We start from the raw sequence: 20,792 nt of genomic DNA on the forward strand, positions 1-20,792 counted from the left end.
ATGGTTCCAACAGGACAAAAACTTACACATTTTAATGTCATAGGGCTATTTTTTTTAATATATGTACATTACCTAAGTGTAGCACTGATTGAGATAAGGGTATTCCTTTTGCAGAGATCATCCCCATGGTGATGTTCAATTGAGTCTTTCCCTTTCCATCTCTCTTTTCTTCTCTCTTTCTCTCTCTCTCTCACACACACACACATGTGCACACATAAACCATATACACACACATTTTGAAATTGCTAGCCACTCAGTTTCTCAATCTTCCTTTAAAGACTAATCAATTGTGCTAGGATTTATGGGTGTAGTTGTCAAAAATTCCTGTATATACCCACTCAGGAAATATTTTCCCAGATCTTTTCCATCTCAACTCTGTGAGGCATTGGAAGAGGTGCTTTTGGGATAGGATAACTCATACGTGATGTGTACTCTCAAGGAGCACACAGTTTAGTGAGGTAAATGTCTCATGAATTTTCCATAAGCTCTACCTTTATAAGTGCTTTAAAGTTACTATAGAGGGCTGAATGTGTGAAGATACTTTTGTCTGGTGGCACAGGACAGCAGTACAGGGTGACCTGGGCAGGCAACATGGGCCTCCAAGAATAGCTTGGGTTCAGATATGAAGAAATGGTGGAGAGGAGAGTCTTAACGGAGACAGAGGTGTGGGCAAAGTCTTGGTGTCCAGGAAGCCAGAGGAAGCATTCTGGCGTATTACTGGGTATGTGGCTTAGCAAAAGTCAGCATTCTGAAATATAAAATGTCCAGTGAGGCTGTTTGCAGTAGTAATCTCAAAGAATACATACTCACCAGTACATTCCAGAGTGTGTTGACAAACATTCACAACAAAGCTTGTCAAGCTTCTCTCCATTGTCTCATAAGGGGCCCATCCAATTAGATGATTCCTCCTTTTCAGAATGAGGTCTTGTCAAATGGGAGGCCCAGAACAGATGTTTTTACCAAGCTTACAATACTCTCAAACCACAGTTCTCTAAAACTTCAGCATAATTGCCACAAAATCTACTGGCCATATATTAGAGAGTTTACTTCTGGGCTCTATATTCTGTTCCATTTGTCTCCATGTCTGTCCTTATGCCAGGACCACACTGTTTTGATTACTGTTGCTTTGTGATAAGCTGGGAAATCAGGAAGTGAGTGTTCTCCAGCTTGGTCCTTTTTTCAAGATTGCTTTGGCTATGCAAAGAGAGCCATGATATTTTTAACCTAGAAACAATTGTATCAAATACATTGGAAAAACCTAGCTTAGGGAGAATGGTGACTATTTAGGCTATTTCTTTAGTCTAGATATGAGGTAACTATGCATTAGTTATTTTGGTGGTAATGGAGATGCAGAACAGTAAACAAATTAGAAAATTTTCGTGTAATTTAATATAGCTTGTTTGTATTCAGAGTGGGTGGTTAAGACAAAAAGGAAACGTGTTTGCAGCCTTTGTGACTGGGAGAATTGTGATGAAGTAAATAGAAAAATAGAGCACACTAGAGGAGATTAGCAGGTCTGTGGGTTATCCTATCTAAATTCAGATTTGAGCACTGAGCTATAGGTTCATTTGATGATGCTCATTCAGCAGTCAGAAATTCAGAGGTGAAATCAATGAGCACCACAATTATTTTGGGTCTTATGCTACTTATAAATAGTGTATTCATTTAGAATTGCTTTTTTAATGTAATGCATTTATGATTATCATGGTGGCAAGAGCCAGACACAGGGAAGTGGTTGGGTACAGCAGCAAAAAATCAAGACGTGGGTAAAGGCAGTTTTGTGAGGCTTCTGTGCCTTGTCTCAGCTAAGAGTAAACAGAGTGCTGGTGGCTGTTGACATGTGTTTTATTTTGAAGTGACTGTTATTACTAGGGTCTCAAATCCTTAGCCTTGATCTCTTGGAGCCTAATGTTCCTGTTCTCCAGCTGAGAGAGACTAATTCACCATCTTGTGTTGTAAACACTCACTCATTTTAACTGATTACACCTCCAATGATTCTCAAATCACTAAAATTACTAATTGCTATTCCTTACACATCAAAGAGTGAATCCTGAATAATTAACCCCAAATAAAATTAGATGAATTGGCCCTTTTAATTAGAGTCCCTGCTGCTGTTTGTTCTGAGCTTCCTTTTCTTACTGTTAAGAGACTTTTAGAATGATTAAAACTGTTTAAGACTTAAACAGCCAGTGACCTTTTAATATAATATAAATCCATGAAAGCAATATTTCAGCTAGCAGGTGGTGAAGTAACTTTTTAGAGCAAGTACCTGTCAGCTCCAGTATTCCTTTGGAGAAAAAAATACATGCCAAAAAACAACCACCTTGAAATGAAATGAGTGTCTCTATTTGATTATTTTTAAAGCATTTATGCATTTGCTAAGCTTCAGACTTGATGAAATAAATGTCAGGGTTGAAGGAGAGTGAGTAATGGTTGGCATCATTTTATATAAATAGTAACAAGAATTTCTCAGTGAGAAGAATTTGAAGTCATTTGTGCATAAAAGATGAATACAGGAGAAATCACAGAAGGCCCCTGGCCTCACGTAGCCATCCTTGTCTTCGGGGATTCTCTTGAAGCAAAAGAATGGGCCCCAACATTGGGGAAAAGGAAGTTTGATGGGGTTTCATTGCTGCTGATCATCGAAGTAGGATTACCAGCCTAGCCATGCTGCATTCAGTCTGGATTTTGTTGGAGATATTTTACATGTGCCTGCTCATCTATTCCAAGTCTCCTACATAGTAAGAACCTGTTCTCTTTTTCATAGTTTGTTGAATTTGTAGGGGTACAGTGGGTTTTTTCATCATTCCCAAGAAGTCTCAGCTTCTCACGTTAACTCTACCATGTGCTATGGTAAATGTGTGCTTAGCTAGAAGTTAGGCTATTTGGGGTCACAGTGGGCTGCTTGATGTGGTTCTACACTCTTTGACTGTTTCTCTATACCACACTGGTGGAAAATTTATTCATCTGTGAAAAAAGTTATTCGACTAGTTCAATGACTTACTTTTCCCTTAAAATAGGAGAAATACATTTTGACTTTTCATTCTGAAATAATTTGAGACCCCCGCAGAAAGATTGATAAAGGATACCCATTTAGTGATCATCCAGTTTCCCCAAGTATTGATATCCTACGCAACCACGGTAGTTACCAAAACGAGGTAGACACTGACATGGTACTTCCTGCAAATACATAAACCTTGTGTGGATTTCATTGATTGTCCTAGTGATGTCTCTTTTCTGGTCTAGAATTCTATACAGAATCACATCTTGTATTTTATTGTTTTGTCATCTTACTCATCTTTAATTTCAGGGTTGTTCAGTCTTTGTTTTTCCAGGAGGTCAGTGGTTCTTAACCAGTGCTATATACCAGAATCATTGAAGAAGTTTGCAAGGTTCTTGCTTGGGTCTCAGCCCCAAAGATCCTGAATTAAGAATTCTAGAGTGAAGTCTGGGTGTATGTGGTGGAAGAAAGTGCCCCAGGAGATTCCAGTACACACCCCTGGTTGAAAGTCAAATGTGTTTTAACACCTCAAGCATAAGCATTTTGAAATTCTGTCTATGACATGTATTTTTCTTGTTCCCTCATGTCTCTGCTCTTTCTTTATCCCTGTCTCTCTTTTATTGAATTAAAAAGAAGATTTAAAAGTCTCTATATCCTATATGGGATACATATATACTGTTTCGACTTATCAACAGATCTTTTATTGCAGAAGATCAATACAGTACAGATGGTTGCAACAGTTCTGGAGGCTAGGGTGCCCTCATAACCAGGTGGTGACTTAAGGATGGGGACTCAGTTCCTGTACTTTGAAGACATACCCTCAGTCAGATAATGTGTAAACAAACAAATAACCTAACTACTGGCTGCTTTAAGACAGATTATTAACTGTCTAGCTGTTGGTATCATGGAGGACCTATGACTTACCGGTATAGCAGTACAGTGCTGACCTTATGCCAATATTTGAAAAGTGGCAGAGATGACCATGGGAAAAGTTCATGTGTTCACTCTATCAGAGTTATATTCAATTTAATATATGTAGTTTTGTACCACTAATAATTTATAGCAATAACATTGCTATTTACCGAGTATCTCATATGTGTTTTATATGCTTTATATAGCGACTTGTCAAACAGAGAGTCTGCCCTCAAGGAGCTGTTAGTCTGGTAGGGGAAATCAATAGTTATTTAATTAAGCTAAGAAAGTGCAGAATATTGGTTGTAATAGAGCTACCGCAGGAAGGAACAATGCGTTGTCATTGAAGATGAGGATGGTTCCCTCTATAGCCAAAGACAGCAGTGGCGAAATAAGTGAAATGCCCTATTTAAAGTGTTTTTATTGTGAAACGAGGCTTCCTCAGGCACCATGACTATCTTTGGAGGGGTGTTAAGCTTCTGGCCTCAATGGTCACCACAGGGTAATGTCCCAACCCTAAGGGAAAGGGATATTTTTGGAATATTCTGTCAGCACACTGATATTTGTTTGCCCGCTTCTTTGTTTTTAGCGGTAAATTAAGACATTTTGTTGTTGTTTTTCTGAGATGTTGCCTCATTTTCTGTCCATCATATGAATTTTTAGATTTTTATTTCATTTTTAAACTGAGGTAATTTTGCTTTTTCTCATTGGAGCTAAAGATATCTCGGTAGCTGATAGAAGATTGATGCATTAAGCTCAACTCATTGCCCTATTTATTTTGAATGCTCATCTTTGGAAGTCAAAAATATATGGTGTGGTTTGTTGTTTGGGTAGCAATTACTATGTTTTTGTAACAAATGACACTTGGTGGATTCAAAAGTGCTAGTCGGTTCTAGACAATTTGCAGAACTAGACTGTCATCCTGATTTCATAGTGTTTGCAATCCATTTAATGTTTTCTACTGATAAATTGAATTTGTTATCTAACAAATGGAAACTACTGCATGATAGAGAATTACAGAACGCTTGTATCTCATGTTATACACTGAGGTGTCTCACATTTGTACATGGCACTTATTTGTGACTATAAAAGAGGACTCAAAGTCTCAGATATATTCTATATTAGCTAAATATGGAGCGAAACTGTCCAATTTAAAATCAGGGAGACGTCATCTACTTTAAAGATAATTCCTCTTGCTTTTAATTTGAGAATCTCAAAGAGCATTTCAAGCTAAGTTATTTAGAAAGATGACAGGGACATTAAATTTTGGCTTGAGTACATATAATGATGCATTAAAATTAAACTCTGGGTTTGAGTAGATTCTGCGATTCATTTTAAAGTATCTTATTTTTGGTTTTTTAAAAAATGTGCGCCTATAATTCACTTATTGTATAGTAATTAAGCCAAAAGGAGAAAAAATTAAAAACAGTGCTTGTCATTTCATGAGCTATAGACAACTTCTGTTAACATACAGGCCTATATAAAATGGGGACCATGTTATAAGCACTATTCAGTAGCCTCCTTTGTTTCTTACATGATAAAATATGAGAAGCAATTTTTTTATGTTCTTCTCCCAGATACGCCAATACTTACTCCCTTACTAAATGTGAATCTTTGTCCAAATATCACCGTGGTGAGGCCATTTTCAATTATTTTTTTCTTTAAAATTGCAGCACCCACTACCACCCTAGCCTCCCCAACCCTCTTCCTTGCCCTACATTTCTTTATACTCCTTATCACCATACCTTATCAGTATGTTTTATTTACTTTTTAAGCATTCTTCTCCTGTTAGAGTATAAGTTCTATGCGGGTGGGTAGAGGAGCACACTTCGTTTGTTCTATTTGTTTGTCTTATTTTGTCTAGGGTCTAGAATAATGATATAGAGATGGCACTCCATGAATAAATAGATGTTAGATGTAGATCAACGTCATCATTTTGGTGACCACACAATTTCCCATTGTACGATTGAAGTTTATTTTCAACCAGTTCTATGTTAATGAACATTCTGAGTTTTTGCATTAAATTGCTTCGTGGTGAAGATTTCTTAACATGCTTCTCTGCACGTTAAGTTACTTCTTTGGTAGGATAATTTATTAAAAGTGGTATTGCTGAATTAAAATTTATAAGTATCTTTAAGGCTTTCGATTCCTCTCGACAAATTTTCTTGAGAAAAGTTTAGTAGCAGTAGCATATGAGAATGCTGGTTTCCCTATACCATCAGCACTTCTGTGTTGTATCAATATTTTTAATCCTAGTCCTTCTTTTTAAATTAATTTGTTAGAAAATTAAATATTATCAGACTTAATCTAATTGTTTTCTAGTTAAATAGCAGAAATAAAAATGGAAGAAAAATAGAAAAGTTAAATTTTCTAATGTATAAGAACCTGAAGTTGAAGGATATCTAGCATGACAACTAAAAATATTAAAGTTCTCCTGAAGTGTAAGGATATCTAGCATGATAACTAGATAAAATTAAAGTTAAAGCCAAGGTCACATATCTTCTTATTTACAGAGGAAGATATGTCATTCAAGGGAAATATGTTGTGCTATTTTGATGACAATGAGGACAGAGAACATGGAATGGCCAAACCTTGCCCTGATAATTTTCACTTCTCCCAGAGAGTTCTCAAAGGAGTTTCACACTGCAGAAACGGGAGCAAAATGAGAATCCAGGTGCTGCTTTATTAATAACTCCATAAGTGCTTGCTCTCCCTCTGAGACAGAGGTCTGCGATCCCACTGAGATATATGGAGGCTTTGGCTCTAGGAATTAGTAGGATTTTTATCCCATGTCTTCCTCACACCGCTGTGTCTTGGAAGTCAACATACTCAATTAGCTGTAGTTCCTGAAGACCTGGCTTGACATTCTGATCCTTTGCTTCAGAGTCAAGAAGAATGCTCTAGACAACATTCCAGGTGGTCTGTCCTGGGAGCCAGATGCTCAGAGGACTGAAGCAGGAAGGAGATTTAAGAAGGATATTTCCTGGGTATTGCTTTCTAAAACTGAGACTTTTACAGTAGTAGCCACGTTAGTCAAATTAATAACCCTTCCTTTTCAGAGAGAAGAGCAGAGTGGGACAGGAAAAGAGCTTGAAAGGTTTCATCTCTAATAGAAATAGCATGTTGAGCAAATCAGTGCAATTGCTTTCGCATTGTTAGTTCCAACCAGTGCACTGTAAATAGGTTGAGAAGTCTGAGAAGTGATGCATTAAATGGGATGTATCCTCAATTTTTCTCTTGGCCTTTGCCATAATGCATTTCCTGTTGGTTTTTAAAGCATTACTCAACTGAACATTTGGAGATGACACATTTTCAGGAACTGAGAATTTCTGTTTTGTGTATATGTGTTATTTTAAAATTATAAGTGGGTAAAATAATGACAGGTTAAGAATTTGTATAATGGAGAGTATTTCCCTTCCACTTTCTTTCCTCAGTTGCAAAATTTAGCTTCATAGAAGCAACTTGCCATTATCAATATTTTGGGATGCCACTTAAAAGATAATCTATGATAATACATATGTATATTTGTATATATTATTAAACAAATGATAACATTATATATGTTGTCCTAAGCCTTGAATGCTTCATTTAAAAATATTTCACTCAAGGTGTTTTCTGGCGCAGTTTTATTGGTAGCACACATATTTTGATGCAAATTGAACATGGAGTTGAAGTTGAAATTATAAGTGAAGTCTTCAGTTATTTAGTTTCATAATAAATTGCCTGTAGTCTCTGAGGTGTACATTATAGCTGTGGGATAATTCCATTGCCTTGTGGGGATCATCACTGATGCTACATTTGTTTTACTCTCTCATTTTTGTCTTTAAGGAAACCTGTTCAGGGAGCTTGGTCTCCTCCTCTGAGTGATGAAGTTTAGATTGAGTTGCCCTGTTGTGCATAAGGGAAAAGAAATAATTGTCATGTATAATGTAGACATTGTACAAGTCACTTGCATATAATTTAGCTCAGTGATGTTCAAAACATAAATTGAGGCCTATTTCTGGGGCACAGTAAATTTAGTGGGTCACAACCAATATTTTTTTTCAAATAAATAAAACATTTCAATGTGTGTTTTATATATATATATATATATATATATATATATATATATAGAGAGAGAGAGAGAGAGAGAGAGAGAGAAGGTATGGTTTCATGAAACCCTTTTGTTCTAGTATACGTGTACATATACATATCTAGATAGCAGTATTACCTCATTATATAAAATATATTTTTTACTCTAGGTTGTGGTCAAAAAAGTTTCAGAGTTACAATTTTAGTTGCTTTGATTCACAGCTTGAAGTAGCTATGACTGTCTCATTTCATAGGTGAGGAAAACCGAGTCTGCGATTATAGAATTGCATTGCCTGAAGTAAAGCGTAGAGCTGAGGTTTGTGTTTTAAGTTTTTGGGTTTAAGATTTTGTACTATTTTCCCTTCAAACTTTTTTTTTTTTTATTCTTTTTTTGAGATACTCAGGCTGGAATGCAGTGGCTCCATCTCTGCTCAACGCAACCTCTGCCTTACGGTTTAAGCAATTCTTCTGCCTTAGCCTCCTGACTGGCTGGGATTACAGGCACGCACCAACACACCCAGCTAATTTTTGTATGTTTATTAGAGATGGGGTTTCACCCTGTTGGCCAGGCTGGTCTTGAACTCTTGACCTCATGATCTGCCCACCATGGGCTCCCAAAGTACTGGGGTTACAGGCATGAGCCACAGGCCCAGCCACCAGTTACTATTAGTGGAAATGAATAACTGTCTTTACTTGAGGCTTATACTCTGCTCACCTTGATTAAAAATTGTTCACCTTGTGTGTGTGTGTGTATTCCAACCCAAACTCTTTTGACTTCATCATTTAAAATGTGATTAATTTGAGGAGTATCTACATGGTTTTAAAATTACCTTAATATTTAGATTTTTCTCCAACAACCAAAAATTCTCCCCTCAACAAAGTGGGAGAAGCAATAACTTCCAGCTAGAGGAAGCTAGAGCCGTGTCACTGCCAGTGCAGCCCGTGAGTCTATGTCAGCAGCACCTGAGAGCATGTTGGAAATGCAGAATCTCAGGCCCCAGTGTGGGCCTGAATCAGAGTTTGCATTTTATCTAGATTCCCTGATGATTGGAACATTGACATTTGAGAAGTACTGGTCAAAGGCACCAGGTTTTTTTTTTTTTGGAGACAGAATTTTGCTCTGTTGCCCAGGTTGGAGTTCAGTGGTGCAATCTCATCTCACTGCAACCTCCACTACCTAGGGTCTGGAGATTCTCCTGCCTTAGCCTCCTCAGTAGCTAGGATTACAGGTGTGCTCCATCACACCTGACTAATTTTTGTATTTTTTATAGACACAGGGTTCCATCATATTGGCCAGGCTGGTCTTGAACTTCTGACCTTGTGATTGCTCTCTTTGGCCTCCCAAAGTGCTGGGATTACAGGCGTGAGCCACTGCACCTGGCCAACACCAGATCATTTTTTAAAACATCAATTTAGGAATTGAATGACTTCTTTTTCAGTCATTCAACCTACAGTTACTGAGGATGTGCTGGCCCAAACCTGTGACTAGGGATGGGTATATAAAGAGAAATCATGAGTGGACTCTACTTGTAAGAAGCTTCAGTTCTAACCAGGAGGGAGTGATCATAACACACAAATACAATCAAGTATTACAGATACTATGATAGAGCTGTATATAAGGTGCAAAAAGGGCTGCTATTTAAATCTCTGGATGTGTGTGTGGGTTTTATATGGGTATTTAGATGAAGAAGAGAGTGATGCTTTGTTTGTTTTCTTTTTCTACAACAGTAAATCAATCCAAACTTTCTTGATGATCAGAATTGAATTGTTCCCATGTGTTTTTCTACCCTCAACTAGTAATTTACTTACTTTGCAGGTAAATTTTTGCTGTCTTCACCCTCTGATGGGGGCCTTTGTTTCATGAAGGGATAAGCAAACTCCACATTAGGTGGATGCCTTTCCTATCTGACTGTCACAAGTGCTAGGGTCACCACAGTGGGGGTGGCTCAGCTGGTCCCAGCTAACCATCCCTGCTTCTCAGTGCCGCAGAGTAAGTAAGAAGGAGAGCTTGAGAAAATATGCATAGCTGGGTCCTCTGGAGGTTTTCCTCACTCCCTTTTCGAGTTAACGATATGCCTAACAGGCTGTTTTCTGAAGTAAATTGGCAGAAAGTAGTGTTTGGGAATCAGAGATGGAATACTTGATTTGTCCAACTCCTTGTTTAACTGCTTCTTGGTGCTACCTCTGGCGCACAGCAAAAGCCTTCTGAATATTAGCTGAATGATTTGGTTTCATATGGAGCAAAGCAAGCAAGATAACTTCTCAGCGTCTCTCCAAGAGAGTGAGAATCCATTTCCTGCTCTATATTTCACCAGCTACGTAACTTTGAATAAACGGTCTTATATGAAAATGGAGGCATAAATATATTTTGTATGTAGGTAGGATTTGGATGATGAGTGGAGTATGGAGGGACCAGGTCTGAAAGCACGTGTCTATAACCACTCTACCATTTCTAAAACTGAACGTTTCCATTTTAGATTTGATATATTACTGCCAATTGCCGGATGACTTTTTTTTTTTTTTTTTTTTCCTAAAGCTTGCCTATTCACCTCAGAGTCTGGGAGGTGAGTTGCGATTTCCCTGTAGGTCACAGAATCTGGGAGGCAAGGCAAAGAGGACAGGGCAGGCACTAATATGAAGGTCTACAGCTTAGCTCTGCTGGCCGGAAGGCATTGCAGCTCATTTGATCCAGGGGCTTTTCTGCAGAAGGGTCACCACCCAGGAATCAAAGCCCGATGCTCTTTCATTGTTTCATTGTTTTCAGAAATCTGTTAGAATGGAAAAGATCTCCTTCCCCCTTCGTTCACTCATATAAATATAGTTCTTTTCGTTTTCCCATTTTTCTTAAACATGAGAATTCTGCCTTCTCTCTAAAGCTGAACTTATTTTCACAGTAACTTAGAGGCATTTTCCCTTGTTTACTTGTCTACGAAAATGATGAGTTCTAAGTCAGAATTCTCTTAAACTTTTAGTCTGATTTATCAGAGTTATTAGGATTTTTTCATTGAAACTATATCGGTTAGTTTATGCCTCTCTCCAAAGGACCCATTTCTTCTCCTTTTATCATATTTGTATCTGTTTTCGGGATATTTGCCCATTTCTCTATGTCTTCTGAAAACATGAGCTCCTCTCTAAGGAATGCAGTAAGGACCCTTTGATGGTTGAGTTTAAAGAACTGAAAACTTTGGTCTGACTTAATAATTGATCTAAATAAAGCAGATAATTATGCGCTTATCACGAGGGCTTTTAATCATCTGCCTTTTCATGCTTTCAATATAGAGTCCATCTTTTCAAGTTGTTTCTTAAAAAAAAAAAAATTCTACTTTTCTTTTTTGTTCCTTTAGACCCTCCCAGGACACTGGTCAGCCTGTGCCCCACTATGTCTAAGTTCTATTAGAGAAACAGAGTAAAGAAGGATATATTTGCAAGGGACAGACAATTGTACTTTTTAAGACTAATTTGTTGGGAAATTTTGGACTATTCATGTAGCTTCTTTATGACATAGTTTATTGAACCTTTCTAATCTTGTGGGTCCAAAGCAGGAGTAACACGTTGTGGTTCTCAAAGTGTGGTCTCAGATCCAGTCACATCAATCACCCAGGGCCTCTGTTTGATAATGTGATCTCCGAGACTTTGTTCAGTTCTGATACTCTCTGATGCTCTGAAATTTTTCCATGATGTAACCAAACCTGATGAAGTATAAAAGGGAGTTCAGGAATCCTTTTATAACGTGAGGATGAAGAAGACATAGTGATTTGGTTTAGCTCTGTGTCCCCACCCAACTTCATCTCAAATTGTAATCCCCACATGTCAAGGGAGGGATTTGGTGAGAGGTGATTGGATCACAGGGGAGGTTCCCCCATGCTGTTCTTGTGATAGTAGGTTCTCACAAGATCTGGTGGTTTAAAAGTGTATGGCAGTCCCCACTTCATGCTCTCTCTCTCTCCTGCTGCCATGTAAGAAGTGCTTGCTTCCCTTTCACCTTCCACCGTGATTGTAAGTTTCCTGAGGCCCTCTAGCTATGCTTCCTGTCAAGGCAGCAGATCTGTGAGTCAATTAAACCTCTTTTCTTTATAAATTACCCATAATCAGGCAGTTCTTTGTAGCAGTGAGAGAACAGACTCATGCAGCATAGGTTTCGATAGAACATTTGGAACTGGAAATTAGGCTGTGAATTTGAGTTGGTAATCAGCAACCTAAACCTTTACTGTGTCATCTAAGATCTCATTGTGAGCATTCTTTTCATTCATTATGACTTTTAAAGGCAGTAAAGAATTCTTGACAGTTATTTTTAATTAACAAGCATTACACATTTTTTCATTCAGTCTGTGGCCAAACGAAAGTTTCTCAATCCTGGCTGCACATTAGAATCACCTAGGTTTTATAGGAGTACTGGTGCCTGACCTCCTCACTCTCTGTCTCCGGTCCCCAAGATTCTAATTGAATTGCTGTGAGTTGGAATTTGGACATCAGCATTTTTAAATGTGTTTCCTTGGTGATTCTGATATTTAACCAATTTTTAATACTACTGAATAGAATGAATACAGGTTTATGAGATTTATAATCCGCAAAGATATGGACAAATTAATTCCCCAGATTTGTGCACCCAGAGAAAAAGAAAAATAGGAAATTCTTTCTGATGTAAGTTATTGAACCTTTAATAACATGCAGTGGTTATTAAAGTGTGCTCTCAGCCCCAAAGGCATCAATCACCCAGTATCTTTTTAGAAATGCAAATTATTGGACTTCTCTCCAGACATACTGAATTAGAATCTCTGGATCTGGGACCTGGAAATCTGTATTTTAATAAGACATTCCAGAGATATTGATAAACTCTAAAGTTTGAGGACCATCAGCGTTGAGGATTGTTGTACGATTTGGTGGCAGTGTATGAAAATCTTAGCATACTGCCTGGCATAGAGAGAGTCTGGTAAGCAGAATGCTCTAGAGATGGTGCTTTTGATTGCTTAGTAGTCTGAATTTGGCTTAGGGCTAGACCTGACAGTTCTTGGCTTAGCTACACTTTCAATTCTAAGACTGTTATTTATAAGTCAAATAGAGGCCAAGTGAGCCATTTTAACGGTGTATCAGAACAACAAAACCCACACACAATCATTCTACTGTGCCCCCACTTCCACTCTTAGACTTCTATTTCTGAAGGCCTAAACTGTGATATTTTGATAATATCCAAAAGCAAGTCATTTAATGGTGGAGACTGCTGCTCTACCCCACTAAGTGTTGAGCAACTGAAATGCAAGGAAAAGCTACTCATCCATAAATAGAAAAGATCACTTCTCCAACACATCAAAAACATTATTTTTAATAGGAAAAGACAAATAGAGAAAAGATTAAAAGGTAGAAGTTTCTGTTTCCCCAATACAATTTTTGGCAGACTATTTAAAAAGGTTTCATACCAGGAACCATAAGCTCTTGGATACATGTGTGTAACTTAGATCACAGAGACTAGATTCACTCCCTCCACAACTTTAACAGCAGTGTGCTTGTTTTTTCTCAGGGTTTTTCTCAGTAACCCAAAGTCTCATTACTTCTTGCCTGGATTATGCATAGATTTCTGAATTGGATGTTTCTTATTCATTTCTCCTAATCTGTCCTGCACAGACTTTTAAATTAGTCTTTAGTAAATCATATTGTAACCAAGTGTTCTCAGAAATCCTTGGTGGATCCCTGCTGCATGCATGATAAAATTCAAACCCTTTTTTAGATGGGCAGCACACATAAAAACCTTAATTTTATCACATATCTAATTTTTATAACCCACTGGTATTATTTTACATTCCTGGGTCCAATGTTTTTGCTATGTCATGACTTGCTTTTTATTACCCATGCCTGGAACTTTCTGATCTCCATGCCTATATTCTCCTGTCTTTCTGCCAAGGATGGATGTGGTCTCTACATCATGTTTCAGGAAAATTATATGATCCACTGAGACTTCCATGCCCTTCCACTTTATCTCAATTTCCAGAGGGTTATTCATGCATCTTCATAAATTGCATCTTGTATTATCTTTAGTTGTGTATATTTTTTTCCTCCTCAATTTTATTGAAAATGTATTGAGAGCAAGCAGCAAAGTGTATACAGTTCAGTAACCCTATCCCCCATCCAAGCTCATTATTTGCTTTGCTTAATATGTTGACTCCTCTAGACTAGCTTTTATACCATTTTTAAATATCAAATCTGGTTCTCTTTGTTCTGAAAGCTAAGTCTACTAATTAAGGCTACTAATTAAACTAAGATGGGGAATAATTGCTATACAATACACAAAAAATTATGTGTCAAAGCCAATTATAAAGAAGCAAAATGCCAGCAAATATATCTTAAGAGTACTATAACATTGCATCCTTATTAACTTCCCGTGTGTACTTCTTTTTTGTAGGCGATTTTCTTCCACCCCCACCTCCACCTTTAGATGATTCCAGTGCCCTTCCATCTATCTCTGGAAACTTTCCTCCTCCACCACCTCTTGATGAAGAGGCTTTCAAGGTACAGGTAAGAGCTGCAGTTACAATCATGCTTATAAGCCATCCTAGGAAGCTCATTAATTTCATGGTTGTTTCTATGCTGGATAAATATTTATCCAGAGCCTGTTGAGAGCTTTACAGCTTCCAAAGGTCTAAGGTACTTTAATGGAACATGCCTGACTCAAGCTTCCCAGAGTTCTGCTGGCTTACCCTCCGAAGCCCTCGAAATCCTTTTACCTACTAATTTTGTTTCAAATCCCAAAGCCATTTTTTAAGGAATACTATCTGAGAAGTCTACATTTCTTTGTTATTTGGAGGACATACAGACATGTCTTTTTATTGCCATTTTCTCTAGCTACAAACATTGCATTCAAATGAGTAAGGCTGACATTTTAAGGCTGTAGTTGCTTCATGTGGATCCTATTGATCAGCAATATTTTTCTAGCAAAAGCAACATCAAATATCCTTAGGATTTTCTCTTCTGGGTAAGTTGAAGGGCGCACATTATATGTATCAATTATATAGAACTATTGGGGTCCAGAGAGTGGCAATTGCACAGTAACTCAGGGCTGGAATCAGATGTGACATTACGAGTGGTTCTTAAGCTGCGATCATAGGTACCTGCAGAAAGCTGCCACCTTTTAAGCTGAAGAAGTCCTTCATGTCAAGAAGAAAAGCTAATAAAGTAATAGAATTATTATTACATTTTTAGATGGTGACTATATTAGTATAGATACACTGAGGAAAAAAATGAATCTCCTTTGTCTTTTAGAGAAACATTGGAAATATTTGTAGATAAAATGGAATGCAGTCTGGTAACTTTTTTCAAAATAGTAAGAGTCGGAAACTACTGAGTGAGAACGTGGGTGAAATAAGGTTGGTTATGATTTGATAAACGTTGGGTGCATGGAGGTTGATTCTGTTATTCAGCCTACCTTTTAAAAAATATCTAATATTATCATTTGTGGAACATCCAATATACTGAATTATTACTCATTAACTTTATCATTTGTTTTATAGTATTATTTTTTTCTTTTTAACTTTTGTAGGTACAAGTAGGTATATGGTATTTATGGCATACATGAGATATTTTGATATAGGCATACAGTGTTTTAAACATATACCTTTGTATAAGTTTAAAATACCCTATAGTAAAAAGTATAAAAGAGAAAAAGTCTTGGGGAAAAACTGCTTAAATGGTTTGTTCTATTATCTGCCTTTCTTTCTCCTAAATTTGAGGTTGAGGAAGATAAACAAAGACATGATTCATTCACTCAGCAAATATTCTGTGTTCCTATGTGGGCATTATTCAAGCACTAGGAATGTTATAGCAAAAACGACAGACACCGCTCTGTCCTCAGGGAACGTAAAAGTTAGCGGAACTAGTGGAAATAAACAAGATATATACATTACAAAGTACATTAGAGTGAGTAGTGGGGAATCAGGGAAGGGGTCTTGCTTACCTAGGGTGGGCCTCATCAATATGGCCGCAGTGACAAGGTGAGACGTAAACAAGGACTTGAAGAAGGAAAGGAGAGAATGAGCTATAGAGATTTCTTGGGGAGTATATTTTCATATAGAGTAGTTGTGAAGAAATAGAAAGCACTTTTGATATTATCTATCATTTGAAATTAGTAAGTTGCAGTTGTAACCCATAATTTCCAATTCAATTTGGAGTCTAGATCTTTTAAGGCTATTAAAAAATGTATGTATCGCAAATATATGCCATGAATTTCTTGCATTTTATTTTGGTGTACATTAGTAAAATTAACTATCAGATGCCAGTAATAAATGAGAGTTCTATAAAGTTTGTATTTATTTTATGCAACAGATAGAACCTTTGTCAAATAAAAACAATATATTTGATTTTTCTTAGTTTTAGTCATTTTTTAATAAGATAAATAAATCCTTAGAGTTGCCTTTAATGTACCTTTGCTCTTATTTTGTTGAGGTTGGTTTTTTGCATATTGTTTAATATGCACAATTTTTAAAGTCACTGACTGTTTCCTCTCTTACATTGTCGTAGAAACTATCTTGTTGCATTTTAAATCTTTAGTTCTGAAAATGTTGTTTGAAGTAGTGACAAAAGACTTGTGATTGAAAACTAGTTGCACAGCTTATTCTAGTTGTATGATCTTGAGCAGGGCATGCTGAATCCCAGTTTCCTCTAATGAAAAAGCAAATATATATATATATATACACACACATACATACACACACACACACACACACACACACACCCCTTACAAGGAAATGAAATACAGACAGATTTGAAGGTGTTAAACCAAAAGGGCTATACAAATATTTTGATGTTATATTAGAAGAACTATTAATACGTAAGAAAAATAACAAGGATTTTCCAGTGGATTCCATTAAAAAATTCAAACATGGGACTTTCAATAAATTATGAAGAATTTTTTTTCATGTGGACCTTGTTCTGTTAGATGTACTCAAGCCATGGCTTTGTTTTTGAAGAGGAAGGAAATAAACAAAACGCCTGTTGCCATATTGGCTTATGTTCTCTGTAAAACAGAAGGGAGAAGGATAAAAAAATACAGTTTGCCAAATGGGAAAGGACAAATCTCGTAGGGAGAGGCCTGTTATTTTTGAGACTCTTCACGTGGAAGATTGTTGATAAGTTCAAAAGAAAATGGACATGCCGTCCCCTTGTGTAGTGGTGACTTAGATGTGACAGCGGCTTGGCCCTGCTCTGGTCATGTGTGTACCACATAGAGATATGAGCCATGATAGAGCCTAAAGTGGTATGATCACTGGAGAAAATTTTGCACATTTTCCTCTTAGCTATGGTAAAACCTCATATTGCCAAGTCCAAATTATAGCTGGTAAATGTGTGTTTTTATGTAGAAGACTGTTTATGTTTCCAGCCAGATTTTCAGGTCAGAGCCAAAAGAATGTCTACTAAGAGTGATTATAAGATTTGTAAGGTTTTCAGAGCAGAAAGGGACCTTGGAGATCATTTAGTCCAACTCTGGCGCCATGTATCTAGTTGCAGTCCTTTCAAGAATTTGCTAAGTTAATTTTCTCCTTTTTTTTTTTTCGGAAATGGGGAAACTGAGACCCAAGAAGTTCTGAATCTTGGATCCTCTGATTTCTGACGGAGCTTACTGAATTTGAAAAGTCTTCATTCCTGGCCTTGACTTTCTTCCTGCCGTCCCAGATGGCCCGTGAACTTGGCTTTGTTTTACTTCTCTCTCAGACGGCAAGGCTCTGAGATTCGGTGCAGAGGGTTACATGTTTTTATTTGGAAGGACCAGGTGATGGTTGAGTTTTCCTTAGCTGTCTGAATTTTTGATGTATGCTATAAGCTTTTATTTCTTCGAAAAAAGGCAAATATTTAGCCTTAAGGATTCTGGTTTAACAATTCTCATTTTCATGTGGAAAGATGAATCTTGGAAAACAGGTGAGAGATTTGGTTTGCTTCTCTGTCAGAATTAACGTGACCTCCATGCCTGTGATGTTTGTAGTGACACTTTAGCAGTCACTTTATTAATTCATTTGTTCTTCATTCATTCAGTGTAAATTGAATACGTCTTATAAGTAGACATATATGGTAATGATTATAGCCTTAGAACTTGGCATCACAGTTTAATACTCTGAGTCCCAATCTTGGGACAGTCAGTTAGTTTTATTCTCATCTGACATCCCAGTTGGTAATTTCTTCCTCTTTTCAGCCAGCCCATAGGCAGGTATTATATAACGTTGCTTAGTATAGTTACAAAGAAGGTACGTGTCTTAGAATTTCAGGCTTTCCAGGAAATTAGAGTTGATACATGCAAGTCCCTTTCTGTTGTTTGAATGTTGTAATTTTTTCGGACGTGACAAAATGTTTGTGGGTCACTGTGATAGGTGAGGCAGTGCTGCAGGATGAGGAGACGGATCAGATACAGTACTCAGAATCACGTTCGGCAGATGCATACACAACAGTCATTTAAGTCGTTTTATGGTAAATTATGCTTTAGTCATCATACTTTGATCAGAAGTACAATCTAAGTCCTAAGTTAGTGATGGAGAGTGAGGGAAGTAAATTAACTGTGATTGGAGAAAGAAGGATTCATAGAAACAACTTAAATGGAACTGAACTTTGATGGTTGGGTGGGACCTTAATTTTCAGATAGGAGAGTGGATTTCTCAGCAATAAAGTAAAAGAATTAAAAACAGAAGGAGGAAAGCTCAAAGTAAGTGTGATAGGCCTTGTGTTTCGAGCTGTGGAACTTTCTCTTTGTTCTGAAACCTTTGACAATTTATTGGAGGGGGTTGTTGTTATTTTAAATATAAGGGTGATATCCCCAGATCTGTCATTGGATGCCAAGTGGTGCTGTTAACATAAATTAAGGCAAACATGCTGCACTTGCAGGAAACCCCATGCAAACAATTCTGTGTTGTCTGATAGACTCCCATCAGATCATTGGGCACTTACTTGTTGATAGCTGATGGCTCTGAGTTCAGGGGCTCAATATTTAACTTCCTCTTTTTATGATATCTTTGCTTGTCTTTTCTTGGTGACTTTCAGTTGTCAGCTTCTAATTCTGCTTCTGTGTTTGTTTCCTAGTCCTGTGGCTTGCTTTTATTTGCCTACTATCCAGTATCTGCATAACTCTGGTCTTCCTCTCTCCTTTGCTGTTCGGTCCTGCAAAACGGTCAGGCTTGCTAGTGTAACTCCAGTCCCTCCATGTTAGAAAACAGAGGGGCTTTGTCCATTGGCAATTACTTCAAATGTTAAAAATTTCTCTTTGTTTATTGAAAAGGAATTTGTCACTTTGTGATTTCTTCACATTGATTTTCTTTTTCCCTTTTTAAAACATGATGCAAAGTCAATGGTCAGGCCAGGAGAGATAGGTGCTGTGTGTCTCAAGGAGTTGATGAGTAAAGCTACTGAAAGATGTTACTTTTCTAAGGAGTGAGTAAGCACAGACATGAGCTATGCCCAGAATTAGTGGAAAAGAACAGAAAGCTCTGAAATTGTTTATTTTAAAGTCAGCCTCCAAAGGCTCTTAAGCAAATAGTCCTATTCTTGTGAAAACCATTCAAAGCTCATATCTGCGTATGATGAATAGTGGCTTATAATCACTTTTCTGTTTCTGTTTTTTGAGATAGAGTCTTGCTCTGTCACCCAGCCTCCGCCTCCTGGGTTCAAGCAATTCTCCTGCCTCAGCCTCCCTGTCTCAGCCTCCCTCTCCCGAGTAGCTGGGACTAACAAGCATGCCCCACCATGCCCGGCTAATTTTTGTATTTTTAGTAGAGATGGGGTTTCACCACATAGGCCAGTCTGGTCTTGAACTCCTGACCTCAGGTGATTTGCCTGCCTGGACCTCCCAAAGTGCTGGGGTTACAGGCATGAGCCACCGCCCCCGGCCTCATTTTTCTTCTTACTCATTTTACATGTTTGATTTAACAATGATAATTTGAAAGTCAATTAAAGTTTTAGCAAAACTGGCACTGGAATTTTTGTCTTGTGATTCCATCTAGGACTATCATGGTCTTAGGGATAGAACAACAGGATTTTCCTTCTAGACGTAAAGAACTCAAACCCACAGTATGGCCACGTTCACTCATGAACTCACAGGAAATGGGCAGCTGGACTGGCTTTACGTGGGTTGGACAACCTTATCGTAAAAGCCTGTCTTTCTGCTACCGGTTAGTGTGATGAGGGAGATGGAGGCTGGGTACCGAAAGAGATCCAGGTTAAGGGTAGAGGTAGTGGACAATGTTGCCAGGGCAAAAACAAAATGGTCAGCAGAAGCTTTAATGTATTCTAAAATGCTTGTTTTCTGTAGGGTGAGAATACAAGGATGTCTTGATCCATGAAAATATACCAAATTGGTGATTGAGATGCTGATTTCTTCTTGGCCCTTTGCCTAGTTCCTTTTGGGTCAGTAAGCCCCAGTTGATCTGAAGCTTGTCTGTGATCCTGACAGCAGCAGCAGGAGCGGCTTGCTTTGAGATCATCCCGTCCCGTACGTTTATGGTCCCCATATGTAGGTCATTGTGTGTTTACTAAGGTTGGGCAGGCTCTTAGGCAAGTCACTCCCTCTGGTCAATGTGACTTTGTAGGAGAGAATGTCACAGTTTTCCTGGTAGGTTTTGCTCTGAATCATCCTCTGATTGGTTATTCAGATAAGAAAAGGGAAATTTTTTGCTGTCTGGACTTGTATAAACTTCCTTGACAGTAGCTAACCTGGAGTCCAGGGGGGTATTCCAATATTTCGTTTAGCATTTGGAAACTTTTCATGGAATATCATGGTTTCTCTTCTTTATTTTTTTAGAACTTATTTAAAGAGGTAAACCTTTCCCCTGGGATTGATAATGGA

At 37.7% G+C, this 20,792-nt stretch overlaps 1 protein-coding gene across 8 annotated transcripts in view; it reads left to right on the forward strand.

Moving 5' to 3' along the window:
• The window catches only part of LOC108318535 (LIM domain containing preferred translocation partner in lipoma), a 731,582-nt gene that overhangs the window by 318,109 nt on the left and 392,681 nt on the right, over positions 1-20,792 (forward strand). For all 8 annotated transcript variants that reach the window (XM_017549618.2, XM_017549612.2, XM_017549620.2 and 5 more), the window contains one exon: positions 14,379-14,491. In XM_017549618.2, coding sequence (XP_017405107.1) covers positions 14,379-14,491 — 113 coding nt within the window. The remainder of the gene's footprint in view (positions 1-14,378; positions 14,492-20,792) is intronic.

This window comes from Cebus imitator, unplaced genomic scaffold (genome assembly GCF_001604975.1).
Source record: "Cebus imitator isolate Cc_AM_T3 unplaced genomic scaffold, Cebus_imitator-1.0 Scaffold220, whole genome shotgun sequence".
In the NCBI taxonomy this organism is placed as follows: Eukaryota; Metazoa; Chordata; class Mammalia; order Primates; family Cebidae; genus Cebus; species Cebus imitator.